A 16407-nucleotide genomic window follows, 5' to 3' on the forward strand; every position below is an offset into this window, starting at 1 on the left:
AAAAAAAACAAAAAAAAAAAAACGGTTGCAACATGGATGTCATCCCTTTTTTTTTTGCGCACCGCAAAATACATACGGTTGTGTGCATGAGCCCTTAGTGTGGAAAGTTAACTCCTTTATGTCTGCAGGGTAGCATTATCACTATTCCTGTCATAAAGGCCAGGGTCACAGCCACACATGCAGTTCCAGTGACGTCCAGCAGGTGGCAGTGAAGCACAAGCGGAGGCCGCCAGCAGCTCCCAGCCCGTCTTCCTCTTCCTCTGCTGTCAGTCAGAGGCGCCACTTTGAGCTTGCGGGGGCAGCCAGCCAGGCAGCATGGCCGCGGGAGTTTCGCCCCGGCTGCGGTGGGAGACGCTGGAGCAGAGGAAGCACGGGGGAGAGAACCTGTATTATCAGCTGCACGCGGAGAAGATGCAGCAGCTGCCCGCAGACGTGCACAGGTTCTGTGACCCGGAGACGCCCGCCCCCCGCAGGAAGGAGCTGCTCCACCTGCTGAGGAGCCTGGAGGAGGGCTCCAGCTGCCAGCGCCTGCAGATCCTCTTCTCCTTCTCTGTGCCCAGCCCCCAGGTGCTGGAGCTGCTGTGTGCCCTGAATGTACCGCTGGTGTCTGCAGGAGCTGTGAGTGCACGGGGCCCACGTCCTGGATGTTTATTCCAGAGAAATATATATATATATATATAAAAAGGATATCTCTGATACCTAAGGGTGTGTTCACATGTCACAGATTTCTTGCAGACTTTTCTGTAATTGAAAATCTGATTCCTACAAGTGCATTGTTTTTTGCAGAATGTGCTGTAATGTATTTCATTGGTGTTGCAATGTATTTGGATGGATTTTTAGTGACTGTCACGTACCAGTCGCAGCAAAAAAATAGACAGCACACAAATGTTATCTGTGTGCTGTCTGCATCCGTGCGGCGGGCCGCAAATGATAGAACCTGCCCTATTCTTGTCCGTTTTGTAGACAAGAATAGGCTTTCTTACAGTAGGCCCCGTGAACATGTGCAGGAGGCCTTAGGGTACTTTCACACTTGCGTTTTTCTTTTCCGGCACTGAGTACCGTCCTAGGGGCTCTATACCGGAAAAGAGCTGATCAGTTTTATCCCCATGCATTCTGAATGGAGAGAAATCCGTTCAGGATGCATCAGGATGTCTGCTGTTCAGTCACTTAACGGCGTTTTGGACGGAGGAAATACCACTGCATGCTGCGATATTTTTTTTTTTTTAAACTTCTGTTTATTAAAGTGGAAAAGTGCAGACAATACATACCATACAGACGTTAATGTCAAAAGAAGTAAGATACATTGCACAAGCAAAAAACATTGATCGTCTCACAACATTTTTCCATTCCACTCATTTTAACTTTTCTCCCCTCCCTGAACCCCCCCCATCCCCCCAACCCCAAAAACACTGATTTGAATGCCGTACATGAAAAAGCCTATCCTATCACACACTTTCCGGTTTAAGCCTCCAGTAATCCCAGCTTATTAGCAAGTTGCGCTTCCAGGTACCATTTGGTCAGCTTGAACGGGCACATAAGCTCCTCAATTTCCCCCCGTGACAACAGCTTCTCAATGAAGCACCTCCATTTTTTAACAAACTTTTCAATCATACGTTCCTTATCTTGCTCCACCTCAAGTCTTTCCAGATAAAGGACAGCCTTCATCGTGCCCAATACCTCCTCCCAAGACGGCACTACTCCTTCCAACCAATGTCTCAAAAGAGTTTTCTTCACAGACATCAACATAAGATGTACCCCTCCTTTGGTGACTACTGCACCCATTTCCTCGTTCTGATTCAAGGGTATATAATGGAAAATACACTGTTGAGGTGACAATCCCACCGTTTCCCCCCAGAACTCCTTTATTGTGTCTATTGATTTCTGCCACAAGGTCTCACTTTCGGGCACTCCCACATGGCATGTAACAATCCGGCACACTTGGGGCAGTTTCCGCAGATAATGAGCAGGGGGCGTCACGATACGACAGGTTGAAGCATATGTTGCCCTATGCATGAGTCTTAGCTGCGATTCTCTCCACTGTTCATTATATGTGGCCCGCCTTACCAACTCAAGCCCCACTCTCATTTTTTTCGCAATATCTGATCCAGCAATTCCCTCTCCCAAAGCTTGTACGCCCCTTTCACAAGCCCTATCGTTTGAATGTTGTGAAGCCTACTGTGCAGTTCCGACAGGGACATGTGGGAAACCACTATTGCCCAACAGAGACCGCAAACCAGGCCAGGTTCTCCACTTCTCCCAAAAGAACTCGCCTGAGTTTTACAATAACTCCTGATCTGCTGGTAAGGAAGATACTGTGCGTCTGGCATGTCATACTTTCTTTTGAGCTGGTCCCACGACAACCATTGGACCGTGTTTCCAACAATAAATCACTAAGTTTCACTCGATGTTTTTGTTCCTCCATACTTGAAACAGAGCATTCTCCCTGCCTGGGGGAAGGCCGGGAGTGACCACAGCGGCATTCTAGGAGAAATGTAGCATGGAAGCCCGTAAATCTTTCTAATGGCCTTCCACGCCACTATGGTAATCCCTTAACAAGACGGCTTGCTTAATCGGCGCCGGATGTCCTGAGCCTGGAATGCAGTAGAGCTTCTAAATTTTCCCTGCCAGCAAGTTCTTTCTCGAGCCAAGTCGCCGAGTAGAAAGCAGATCCCATACCCAATCTCGCGCGTGCCTAAACAGCGCCGCCAGATTATAGTGGCGGATATCAGGAAGTTGTAACCCCCCTTCATCCCGTAACTTAGTCAGCTGGCATAAGCGATACGCGGTCGTTTGGTCTTCCACAGAAGCGGTATAAACGCCCGCCGCATCCTCACCATCATCCACATGTTTCAGTAGCAGAGGTATCATTTGAAGTGGTAAGTAATTTCGGGAAGCTCATCATCTTGATTAAGTGGGCTCTACCACAGAGAGACAAGGGCAGATCCCGCCACCTTTCTAACTCAGATTCTATTTTCAAGAAACGAGGGGGATAATTCAGGGTTACAGCGAGCTCGGTGTGCGACCGATCTTGATGCCCAGATAGGTTATATAATCTTTCCGAATCTCCACCCCACTCATCGTGCAGGCCCCCAATTGCGGTGTTCGCCCAAAAACAATAGTTGACTTTTGTCCACATTGACCCTATAACCCGTTACTTTCCCATAAGCGCTTAATGCCTCCAACACCTTCCCAACTGGGCCTCTGGAGCCCCCATATACAGCAGGATGTCGTCCGCAAAACAGCTAACTTTCAGCACCTTGCCCCCTATTCTGATTCCGTCAAATAAATCTGAGTGAGTCAGCCACCTCGCCAAAGGTTCCATCGCCAAATTAAAGAGCAACGGAGACAGGGGGCAACCTTGACGGGTTCCCTTGCCCAATACTATAGACTGGATAGGAAGCCGGGTATGTTACTCTCGCCTGAGGATCCTCATACAGCGCCCCTAGGTAATTCCTAAAATGACCCGTGACGTTGAACTTGTCCAGCCATTGCCAGTTGACATTGTCAAAAGCCTTTTCGGCATCAATCGCAAGCAACGCCGGACATTGGCTGTTTCACCTCCCCACTCGCATGTAGACTGGCTAATACTTTGCGAATATTCGTAACTGCCGACCTCCCCTTCATGAACCCCACTTGATGAGGGCCAATCAGTTCAGGTACACACTGTGCCAACCTGGTGGCTAAGAGTTTGGACAGGATCTTGACATCCTGATTTATCAAAGAAATAGGCCCTATACGCACTCGGCAGGTTCAGGTCCCTCCCCGGTTTTCGGGAGGACCTTAATATATGCCATCTTGACCCGAATCAGGTAGACTCCCCCCCCAGCATAACGCTATTAAACAATTTGGTCAGGTCGGGACCAATTCTTGGTTCATTTGATTTATAAAATTCCGCAGGATACCCGTCTGGGACCCGGCGCCTTACAGTTCGAGAGGGATTTTATGGTCGCCCCAACTTCCTCTTCCGTAATTTCCCCATTTAAGGCCTCTAACCGTTCCTCCGGTAATCGTGGCAAGTCAATTTTATCCAGAATACTCCTAGCTCCGCAGAGTCAAACGGGTCCCTAGAATAGAGGGCCTGATAAAATTCTCCCCAGGATATCTACCATCTCTTTCGGCTGGGTGCATAACCTTCCTGTTCTATCTTTCAGAGGATGCAGCATAGATTGTGTGGTGAAGGGGCGTGTTAAATTGGCTAACAAACCGACCCGCCTATTACCGAAACGAAAAAATTTCGCCTTTTGATAGTCCCCCGTCCATTTTTCCCTCGTTTCCTGGCAATAATCAAAGTTGTGTTTAGCCGTCACCCAGGCCAGTTTGTTGGGGTTTGTGGGATTCTGCAAGAATCTGGTATAGGCTTCCCGCACCTCCATCGTGGCTTGGTCATACCGCTCTCTCGCCTCGCGCTTCTTCCCTACTGTATGTGACCTAATCCGACCCCTCAGTACCGCCTTAGCCGCGTCCCAGAATAAGCGCTGATTGGCCGCATGCTCCGCATTATCTTGTGCATATTCCCACCACCATCCTTTTACTTTGTCAGTGAACTCCTTATCTCTTAACAGATGCTGCGGCATCCGCCAGATAAAATCCTGTCCCCTAGGGACTGCGTCCCTGAGCTCCATAACCACTGGGGCATGGTCCGAGATTAACAGATCGGCAATTTCCACCTTTTTTTTACTTTAGACAACAAGACTGTTGACGCTAATAGGTAGTCAATCCTGGACCATGACCCCTGGGCATGAGAGAAATGGGTATACTCGCGGTCTTCCGGATGGTAGTACCGCCATGTGTCATGCAGCCCCGTATTTTGCATTAACGGAAGCAGCGTCTGACTTCTCTGCCGTTTATTTGCGTTTGCAAGTGTCCCCCGCTTTCTGTCCTCCTGCTCACTATGTACCCTGTTAAAGTCGCCCGCTACCAGTAGCAGCTGTGAGTGTTCTGAGATAATGTCCCTTTCTAGGGTCTCGTAAAACGCTGCCTGGGAGCCATTAGGGGCGTAAACGCCTGTGGATCACTAACTGACCCACTGGCGAGTTTAACTCCAAACGAAACCATCTCCCCAGTGTGTCAGCCGTCGCGGACAGTACATCAAAACGCAAACGTTTATGAAAAAGCACTAAAGTACCCGCCTTCCTTCCTACTGAGGGTGACCCCACTACTCGGCCCACCCATAATTTTCGCATCCTGTCAAAATCTGCTTCCTCCAAGTGGGTCTCCTGCAGAAACGCAATGTCAACGCCCAGTTTTTTAAGATAACGGAGCACTGCCATACGTTTGGTGGGGGAGCGAAGGCCCTTAACATTCCATGTTGCAACTTTCATGTCGGTGACTCACTGAAAAGGACACTGCAGGAGGACCCCCGTAGAGCAAACGATCTCGTAATACATATAATAGGCACCGGCATCAGCATTACACTGTGTCTCAAATCAGTAATAACTCCCCCCCTCCCAACCCGCCCAACCAGCCCCACCAGCCCCACAACAATAACATACATTTTCTAGACTTCGCTTTTTTCACGCATTCTACCGCGTAGCTGTTGTCGCCACTAAAATCCAACCGCATCCCAATCTTTCTCCCACCATGTCCCACCCTCCAGCCCTATGTCTCGAGTTTAACAGACAACTACTACCAAAATTCAAAATAACAGCAGGTCCATTGATCTCTCACGTGTCCCGCCAGGGATCCTTCCTCAGGTAAAGTCTCTGCTTAGAGGCGCTCACAGTCACTCATTTTCAGCTTCCCGCAGATCAGCTCCCGCTGCACGTGCCATAGATCTGCCCGGGCTCTGTCTTGCTCCTCTTCCCCTGGATGATGTCGTGGATCTTTGGGACAAGGACATGAACATGTCCGAATATAGAGGGTCCATCTCCAACGCTTCCCTTGCCTCCCTTGGCGAGTGGTAAGTATCAATCGACCCATCCGGACGGAAAATCCTCAGGGTGGCAGGGTATAGTAGAGCGAATTTGATCTTGTGCTGAGCCAGCGCTGAGCAGAGCGGAGTGAACTCCTTTCTTCGCCTCGCCACCTCAGCGGAGTAGTCGCTGAAAAGGAGGATCTTGTTACCCCTGATCATTAGGGGTTGCTCTTTACGTCTGAACTTCGCCAATATGGCCTCCTTGGCCGCATAATTCAAGTACTTCACAATCGTCGCCCTCGGTCTAGCGTTGTTAGAGCGCGACCCCGCCGGTAAAGGTGGACCCAGGCGATGCGCTCTCTCCACCACACACGCGCCCCTCAGCCCCAAAGCCTGCGGTATTTCCTCCTCACAAATGTCCGCCAAGTGATTCGGCGGGATCGACTCAGGTAACCCAATGATCCGCAAATTGCTCCTCCTGGAGCGGTTCTCTAAATCATCTATCTTTTCCTTTAAGAACTGGTTACTACGCAGGAGGTCAGCGATATTACTTTGTGCTTTCTCCAGATCCTCTTCGACCTGCACCACTCTGTGCTGTACCTCTGTGATCTGAGAGGTATGTTGTGCCACCTCAGACTGCAGCTGTTTCAAAGCCGTCGCAACCGTGGCCTCTAGCGAGGCTTTAATGTCCGGGGCCAGGAGCTTGGCTACTTCTATGGCCATAGATTTACACGAGGAGGTTATATCACCTTTCGGCAGGAGGCCACAATCTCCCTCTTCGTCCTCCGAACCGGACGCTTCGGTACTTCTCTGTGTGGACTGGGAAGTCGAGCGGGTGAGCCTGTGATGCTTCTCTGACACAGGCGCCATCTTGCCCCTGGCTTTCAGTTCGTCTCCTGTCGGGGGTAGTGTTGGAACTTCCCTCTGCGAGCCGCCCTGGACCACAAACTTTTCCATGTGAAGCCCCTCGATGTTCCCGGGGGTATTGGGGGCTAGTCTCAGCCCCGGTATGCGGCGATTTCGCTGAATTCGGGCCGGCCGAGCGGAGCGCTTCTCACTAGCGGCTGGCCATGCGCGCGCCGGAACCGGAAGTCCCTCCATGCTGCGATATTATCTCCGTACAAAATTCCGGATCATTTGCCGGAATGCCGGATCTGGCATTAATTTACATTGAAATGTATTAGTGTCGGGTCCAGCATTAAAAATACTGCAATGCCGGATGCGTCCTTCCGGTCTGCGCATGCGCAGACCGGTAAAAATGTGAAAAAATTATATAACGGATCCGTTTTTCCGGATAACAACTGGAGAGACAGATCTGTTCTTGCAATGCATTTGTAAGACGCATCCGGATCCGTCTACTAATGCTGTCCGTTTGCATGCAGATTGGCGGAACTGCTTGCCGGATGACTCTGCCGCATGTGTGAAAGTAGCCTTAGGCTACTTTCACACTAGCGTCGGGGCTCCGCATGTGAGCTCAGTTTGAAGGCTCTCACAAGCGGCCCCGAACGCATCCGTACTGCCCCAATGCATTCTGAGTGGATGCGGATCCGCTCAGAATGCATCAGTCTGGCATCGTTCAGCCTCCGCTCCGCTCAGCAGGCGGACACCTGAACGCTGCTTGCAGTGTTCGGGTGTCCGCCTGCCCGTGCGGAGGCAAACGGATCCGTCCAGACTTACAATGTAAGTCAATAGGGACGGATCCGTTTGAAGTTGACACAATATGGCTCAATTTTCAAACAGATCCGTCCCCCATTGACTTTCAATGTCAAGTCTAGACGGATCCGTCTGAACAACTTTCAGACTTAGAATTTTTTCTAAACTATAATGCAGACGGATCCGTTCTGAACGGATCCAAACGTCTGCGTTATAGGAGCGGATCCGTCTGTGCAGACACCAGACGGATCCTCTCTGAACGCTAGTCTGAAAGTAGCCTTAGGCTGGGGCTACACAACACTCAGTCCCCCCCCCCCCATCTCATGGCCATGAACTGAATGGGTTTACAGCGCAACTTGCATGAGATGGCGTGCGGCCAAGATCTCTGTGAAGCCGCAGCCTAAATATCAGTTTCATTCCTCTGAATGAGTTTATTTTGGCAACAAGCGCATGGATTTCTGCAAGCAGCATTGAGATGAATGGAACAAAATCTGCCGCATGTGAAAGCAGTGGGACAGTCTCAGCTTTTTTCACAATAATTTTGCCCTGGGATGTGTGAACATGCCCTAGCGGCAGCTTCTGGTAGCTTATAGAGAGATTTCAGAACCCGTGAGTGGTAAAAGACCAATGCTAGGACTGCAACCCTTTGTAATGCACTTCTCTCACGCAAAGGGACTCGAGGCGTAGGGATTGTTATGGATCGGGGGAGTCAGTGACTGCCATATAAGTTTTAGGGCTACTTTTTTTTTCCCCCTATGGAGAGGGCCTAGTAAGCATGAGGAGTCTTACAGGCCAGGCAATGCGACTCTGGGGGGGAAAAAAGATATGCAAATGATCCCCCTTTCCAAAAGAGAAAAGAAAGCTGAGCCTCTGATGCCACTAGATGTAAAGTCGCTATCCTGTGTCTGTACTCGACCCTTTAAACAGGCCTTGAAACGCTTTTCCATGGAAAAAATAAAATCTCCACATACTTGGTATCGCTGCATCCATAACGATCCACAACGTCCTGGAGAACTCAAGCCCTCTCATTTTCTTCTTTAAAAAAATAAATAAAATGTTTTTATTGTACAAATGTATTTGATATCAATGTAATCGTTCTGAGAATAAAGTTATTGTGTTATTTATGTCGAAAAATGAACACTGTAAAACTTATAACGTAAAAACTTTTTCCGATCTCCCTACCAGAAAGAGTTAATAAGTTGTGTACCCCAAAATGGTGCCATTAAAAACGACAACTTGTCCCGCAGAAAACAATCCCTCATAGGGTTAAATGTACGAGTTAAAAAGTTATAGCTCTTGGAAGGCAAAAATAAAAAAATCGCTTGGTCATTAAAGTGGTTTTCCCATCTCAAACAATGGGGCAAAGCTCCAGTATATGACCCATTTTCTGATAGGTGCGCGTCCTACCTTTGGGACCCGCACCTATCTTTTAAACTGAGCTGGCAAAGAGAAGGAGGGCGCACCGTGCATGCTCTGCCACCCTCCATTGATTTCTTTGGCGCTGCTGAGAATAGCCAAGCGCAGGCTCAGCTATTTCCATTGGCCCCATTGAAGTGAATGGAAGTGGTGGCCACACAAGCGCGGTGCGTTCCCATTTATTCTATGGGGGCGTTGGAAATTGCCGAGCCAGGTCTTGGCTATTTTCGGTGGCTCCATAGAAATGAATGGATGGTGGCTGCGCTTGTGCGGTGGCAGCTCAGTTCAAAAGATAGGTGCAGGTCAGACACCTATCCTAGCGATATGCCCCCATTGTCTGAGATGGGAATGCAACTTTAAGACTCAAAACAGGCTAGTCACTAAGGCAGTGGTGGCAATCCAATGGCATGGGGGCCAGAGGTGGCATTTAGAGCCAATATGCCTGTGACTTTTCCTGCCATTCATCACTTTGAACAGCACAGGCAGCGCACTGAATGTAGGCAGACTATTATAGCTAAAGTACGGTACATGGAAGCTATACTATAGTGGACTGTATATTCAGGTTAGCGGTAAATTTCCGTACTGGCACTTTGCGATAAATAAGTGGGTTGTGGAGTTGCTGATTGGGTACTTGGTCTCACTAAGGGGTTAAGGGAGAGTGCAGAGATGTACCCATATAGCAGACGGTGGCATGCCCTAAGAATCTGCTTCCCTCACTGCCGCACTGGTCTATTACCCTGAATGTATCCATGACATCAGATGGCAGATTATCAGACGTTCTAAATTATTGGGCAGAAAACTTCTAAGAGTAGAATCAGGGAAACCACAAATAAAATCTTTGTAGATTTCTCCCATCAGTACATCATAGTGGGTTGGGTTAACTCCACTGGGTTTTATGCAGATACCCTGTAAGTTATTTGTCTGGAAGCGGTGCATGCCAAATAGTCAGGACAGTAAGAGGACGCAGAATCCTCACCCCGTTCTGCTGACAGTTCCTCCACTGCGCTGCTTACTTCTCCTTTGCTGTTTGTCCAGGGCACAGGATACTGGGAATTCTTGTTGCAGTCTCGTGGACTGGATGTAGTGGCTTTTGATCAGAACACCATTTTTCCTCCAGAGATGCGTTACACAGAGGTTCTGGTAAGAGAATTGTGGTGGAAGTGAAGCCTCGTACCAATAATTCTGCCTTTTCATTTTACTTTTTGCGCAGTATAATTAATGTGATATTTTATTCCATGGGTCAGTATTTCCATCAATGTAAGGCCGCATGCACACGGCCATTGTGCGGCTGTTCCGTGCATTGGGGACCGCAATTGCGGTCCCCAATGCACGGGCAACATCCGTGCACCGGGCCGAACCCATTCAACTTGAATGGGTCTGTGGTCTGTCCGCACCGCAAAAAAATGATGTGATATTTATTTGCGGTGCGGAACAAGTGCTTACGGTGTTCTGTTCCGTGACTATGTTCCGCATCTCCGGAATTGCGGACCCATTCAAGTGAATGGGTCCGCATGCGTAGTGCACACGGCCGGTGGCCGTGGATTGCCAACCCGCCCTTTGCGGGCTGCAATACGGCCACCGACGCACAACGGTTGTGTGCATTAGGGCTAACTGTTTTTTTTCTTTTTTTATGGAACCATTTTGTGTTGCATTTGGTTTATTCAGCTGTTTGTAAGGGACGTAGCATTTTATCGAGCATTGTGACCTCCTATCAGCGTTCGTAGTATAGGGGCTGTGCTTGGCATTGCAGCTCAGGCCCATTCACTGTCCTGTGTATGCAGCTACCGATTGGAGTGAGCATCATGCACAGAGGGGTCACAGAGGCAAAAACACACCTCAGAGCAGAATAAACAGAATATGTATGGAAGTTTAGGAACAGAAGCAGTGACTATAATACAGCAAGTAACAGAAAAACATTGCAAAGTGGCCAACCCTTCCACTTTATGCACAACCCCCTTACTCGAGTAAGATTGCCAACATTTTTATTTTTTGCTTTTTTTTAAAATCGCATCTGGCTTCAATCAGTTAGATGGACTAACCATAAGTTTTGTGTAAACAAGCCCCAAACTTGCAAATACTTTTTGTAGACCTTCCTGTAGGAGAAATTAAAAGAGTTTTCCAGGAATTTTATACCTGGATAGTTCATCAGTATCTGATCGGTGGGGTCCCGCCGATCAGCTGTTTGTGAAGGCACTAGCATTTCTGTGAGTGCTGCGGACTTGTCCATGCTTACCAATGCACAGCGCCGGACATTGTATAGCGGCTGTGCTTGGTATCGCAGCCCAGTCCCATTGACTTCAATGAGTCTGAGCTCCACCTAGGCCTTGTGGCCAATGAACATGTTGTCACTGGCCTAGGAGAAGCTAGAGAAGGCTGCAGCACTAATACAAGTGCCGCTGCCCTCCCAAGCAGCTGATCAGTGGGGATTCCAGATGTCGGACCTCCACCAATAAGATACTGATGACCTATCCAGTATTTGCTTATATCTTTGTGCAATTGACTAGCAGTGTGCTGTTACCTGTAGTTCTACAAATTCTATCCAGAGGATAGGTAATCATTATTAAGGGGGACAACTGTGTGTGTGTGTGGGGGGGGGGGGGGGTTGCTTGGTAATGCACAGCCCTTTTTAAAGTCTCCTAGTATGAATTAAAATGAAATAAGTGTAAATAAAAAAAAAGTTAAAAATTTTGTTTAAAAATACATACATATATAAAAAATTTAAATCGGCCCACACTTCAGGACCACTAGTAGAGGAGGATGTGCATCGGCAGGTGATAGTCTGAACCTGTGCAAGATTTTGAGGTGGAGGAGAGGGAAAGGACATTCAATAGCAAGGGGTAGGAGGTGAGAATCATTAACTGGGTTATCATGGTGTTAGGTCTCATCAATATGAGATCAGCAGAGTTCCAACATCTGGGACTCCCGCCGATCATCTGCATGGAGAGGCCACGGTGCTCCGTAAGCACCTCGGCTTCTTACTAGGCCAGTGACGTCACTGTACATGTGGCCTAAGCGCAGCTCAGTCCCATTCACGTGAAAGAGATTGAGCTGCCATACCAAGCACAGCCGCTATACAATCACAACGCTGTGCTTGGTGAGCTTTCAGGAGGTCATGGTGCTCACCGTAGCTGATTGACAGGGGTCCCAAGAGTTGAATCTCTGCTGATCTCATATTGATGTCCTATCCTGAGGATAGAACATCAATTAGTTAATCACAGATAACCCCTTTAGAAGATCTGGAAACGCTCCCTGGGCACTTGGGGCCTATTTAGTGTATTGATTCAGACTTCTTTTTCTGCAAAGTGGAAACCCCATAAAGAGTACCAAAGGTATGTTTTTCATGCTGTATAGGTGAACTGCAGCCCAGTGGAAATAGTTTACTATGTGCAAACAAGGTAAGGCTGGGTTCACATTACATTTTGAGCCTTCCATTAGAAGGCTCAAAAGTATTCCACTGTATAGGCATACCTCATACACCCTCCCCCCCCCCCTTACCATATTCTTTTGACATCCATCTGACTAAGGCTGCGTTCACACGGGCGAGATTTCCGCGCGGGTGCAATGCGGTAGGTGAACGCATTGCACCCGCACTGAATCTGGACCCATTCATTTCAATGGGGCTGTTCAGATGAGCGATGATTTTCACGCATCACTTATGCGTTGCGTGAAAATCGCAGCATGCTCTATATTCTGCGTTTTTCACGCAACGCAGGCCCCATAGAAGTGAATGGGGTTGCGTGAAAATCGCATGCATCCGCAAGCAAGTGCGGATGCGATGCGATTTTCACGCACGGTTGCTAGGTGACTGTCTATACACTGTATTATTTTCCCTTGTAACATGGTTATAAGGGAAAATAATAGCATTCTGAATACAGAATGCTTAGTAGGTGATCAATTGAGGGTTAAAAAATAAAAAAAATTAACTCACCTTCTCCTCTTGTTCGCGTAGTTCTCCCGGTCTTTAGTTCTTTAAAAAGATGAACTATGGGCTAAAGGACCTTTGGTGACGTCAGATCACATGCTCCAATCACAGGGTCCATCACCGCGGACCCTGTATTCAGAATGCTATTATTTTCCCTTATAACCATGTTATAAGGGAAAATAACATCTACACAACACCGAACCCAAACCTGAACTTCAGTGAAGAAGTTCGGGTCTGGGTACCACAGTCGTTTTTTTATCACACGCGTGCAAAACACATTGCACCCGCGCGATAAAAACTGAACATCGGAACGCAATCGCAGTCAAAACTGACTGCAATTGCATTCCTACTCGCGCGGGTTTGCCGCAACACACCGGGACGCATCCGGAACTAATCCGGACACGCTCGTGTGAACGCAGCCTAATGGAGCCATATGCAAATATTTAACGTGCTCGTCTATGACGACATGCGCTAAAGGCAAGGGAAAAAATGACGTGAACCTAGCCAGACTTTTACCTTTTTAAAAAGTAAAAATTCATCCTTGTTTTCCAGAGAGGCACATGTAGAAAGCTTTTCCTTTTCCTTGCTGTTTTGTTTTTATTTTGTCAACTGTAACAAAAATGCAGTCATGGCCAAAAGTTTTGAGACCGACACGAATTTTGGTTTTCACAAAGTTGCTCCCTCAATGTTTTTAGATCTTTGTGTCGGAAGTTTCTATGGTACACTGAAGTATTCTAAAGATTTCATAAGTTTACTTTTATTGACAAATCCATCATGTTTATGCAAAGAATCAATATTTCCAGTGCTGACCTTCCCTTTCAAGACTTCTGCAATTCTCCCTGGCCTGCAGCAATGACGACTGCTGTTTCCTCAGAGGTAACTATGGTTAACAGAAGAAGACAATAGTTTCAAGCACCTTCCCTTTTAAAGCAACCAGTCTGCTCTTCTAATTCAATCCACATTACAGCATGATATCAGCTGCCTTGTGCTCATTAAAGGAAACCTGCCATCAACTTTATGCTGACCTCACTAAGAGCAGCATAAAATAGTGACAGAAATGCTGATCTCAGCGCTGTGTCACTCATCAGCTAAAAGTCAGTGGTTGCTGAGAACCAGCATCATAATCATTGCATCCCAGGCCTTGAAAAGAGTCAAATCTACCTGAGAAGAGTCCTGGTTATTCCTAATATCCTGCTCTCTCCTCCATCTGCTGATGATTGGCAGTTCTCTCCTAGACAGAAAGGGAGAAAACTAGGTAGAAGACGGTCAGTCATCAGCAGGGAGAGCAGGAACTTATGAATAACCAGGACTCTTCTCAGGTGGCCGTGACTCTTTTTCCAGGCCCAGTCTGCAATGATTGTGATGTTGGTTCTCGGCAACCACTTACTTTTAAATGACAGACTGCTGAAATCAACTCATCTGTCTCTACTTTATACTGCCGTTAGTGTGGGCAGCATGAAGTTGATGACGGGTTCCCTTTAACACTTTCTCCTTGACTAACGAGAAGATCACTGAAATGTTGTTAGCAGGTAATTTTGTGGCAGGGCTGAAATGCAGTGGAAATAGGGATTATGCGATTAACAGGGTTGTGCCATTAAGGGCTCATTCACACGACAGTATATTCGTGTCGGCATCCGTTACGTAATTTTGCAGAATGGATTCGGACCCATTCATTTCAATGCACGCTGTGTGTGGCCGCATCCGTAATTCTGTTCTGTGGCCCCACAAAAAAGATAGAACATCTCCTATTCTTTGTCTAAATGAGGCCTGACTACTTTTCACTCTAATGTTTATTTTCATCGGTTACTCTATTTCACATTTCTCTTTTGGATTTTTTTTCTCACATTTTCCTAATTTGCATTTTCTCTTATCCCCCATGCTTGAATCCTACTTCCTGGTTTATCATGTGTTTGCTGTCCCATCATGCCTTAGGGCAGTGAGATGTGTCCTGACATCAGCAGATTAAAAACTTTAGAATAAGGCAGTTTTGATAAATGGTAGTATTTAGGGAAAGGGATATAACACTGATATCTGTTGGGCGGGATACATTTATATTAGTGGCGCAACCCCTTTAAGTTAATTGTCATGGCAAGAAATGACTTGGTAATTAATTGCAATTCATCTGGTTACTCTTCGTAACAATTTAGAGTAAATGCAAATTCCCACCATAAAAACTGAAGCAGAAAATTTTGTGAAAGCCAAAATTTGTGTCCGTCTCAAAACTTTTGACCTCGACTCTATATGTATCACCAAAGCCGAAATTGAATGAACTTGCTCTATTTGTAGTATTTCTTACACTGGTTTCAAGTGCAGCATCTGAATATACAACTTATGTTGTGTCTATAGACTGGAGGTCCTGAACTCTTGGAGCACTACCCAGATAGAGCCTTGTTTCTTGCCTGGCCTGATGCAGACGGTAAGAATTTTATCATCGCTGGTGTTCTCCTGCTTGGTTTTGGTATTCTCCTTATGTCTTCCTCCTCTATAATTTACCGAAATGGTCAGAAACTGACTTGATGGTAGTAAAAATACACCTCATGTGTTATACATATGCCCTTTTTAGCACGTCTAGTATCAAATTCTCATTGCAGGTTATTGTGATTTTTAGTATAAATGTTGTATGAAGAATTTACAGTAATTTTTTGATCTGACCAGTAGAGGTCAGTACATGTATTTGTAATACATTACTACAGACTCCTGTGGCTCCTGTGAAATTAAAGGAAAAAGACTAATGCTATAGAAAAAAAAAAGTTTATTAAAAAAAGAGTAGGGTTCCAGAATAATTTCACTGATGGGACCTTTCAGAAATGTAGGTTACGACCAGCGTATTGATGCTGTCTTACAGTATATGTGCTATTTTACAGAATCTTCCCAGTTTTCTCTGGATTGTCTGGCTTTCTTCAGGGGTCACACACTTTTCCATGTGGGTGAACTCCTTGGTGAAACACTGTCTTCCAACCCCTGGGGTCAGTCCACCTCACGTGCCTTCCAGCTTTCCCTGGCTGAGGACTTCTGCTGTGTGAAGCGGATTCGGTTGCCCAGCTGGCCAGGGCAAGTGGACTCCTTTAGCGTATGGAAACGGAAGAATCCCCAGTTTGTGCTCTGTGATGGGGCTCATTTCCAGTATGTGGAGACTGATTTCGAAATATAGCCTGTCAAGTATATTATTTTTGCACACAAACATAACTGATAAGCCACACAGCTTCCATGGTGATGGCTGACCGTGACTGATGATCTCGTGTCGTTCTCACTCGAACACAGTGAATTCATACGTCTTCCAGCAGGACTGAAAGAAATCATATAAAAATTTCATGATTAGGCAATTTTTCCCCATTAATAACCAGACAATTTTTTTTTTTTTAACATGAAGTTTTAAAAACTGTTGGGTTATTCAGGCATTCCCCCCCCCGCCCCCCCCATGATACTGGGGCTTTATGTTTGTCATTTCTACATCAGTTTTGTGATATTAGTGAAAAGAGTAAAAAATAAAATAAAAAAAAAGTACGTTTTCCACATTTTTAAATATAAATAAGGCTACTTTCACACTAGCGTTTTTTGAGGA

The 16407-nt window shown here is 46.8% G+C and overlaps 1 protein-coding gene across 2 annotated transcripts; it reads left to right on the top strand.

Annotated features, from left to right (window-relative positions):
- Positions 1 to 266: 266 nt before the first annotated feature.
- Positions 267 to 16147, top strand: LOC120994657. Of its 2 annotated transcripts, XM_040423385.1 has the most exons (4): positions 267 to 618; positions 9959 to 10063; positions 15192 to 15261; positions 15710 to 16147. In XM_040423385.1, the coding sequence occupies exons 1-4, from the start codon at positions 316 to 318 to the stop codon at positions 15994 to 15996; spliced, it is 765 nt and encodes a 254-aa protein (XP_040279319.1). In that variant the 5' UTR covers positions 267 to 315; the 3' UTR covers positions 15997 to 16147. The 2 variants fall into 2 exon arrangements, with proteins under 2 accessions (XP_040279319.1, XP_040279320.1); XM_040423386.1 differs by lacking the exon at positions 9959 to 10063.
- The last annotated feature ends 260 nt before the right edge of the window (positions 16148 to 16407 follow it).

This window comes from Bufo bufo, chromosome 3 (genome assembly GCF_905171765.1).
Source record: "Bufo bufo chromosome 3, aBufBuf1.1, whole genome shotgun sequence".
NCBI classification, from domain to species: domain Eukaryota; kingdom Metazoa; phylum Chordata; class Amphibia; order Anura; family Bufonidae; genus Bufo; species Bufo bufo.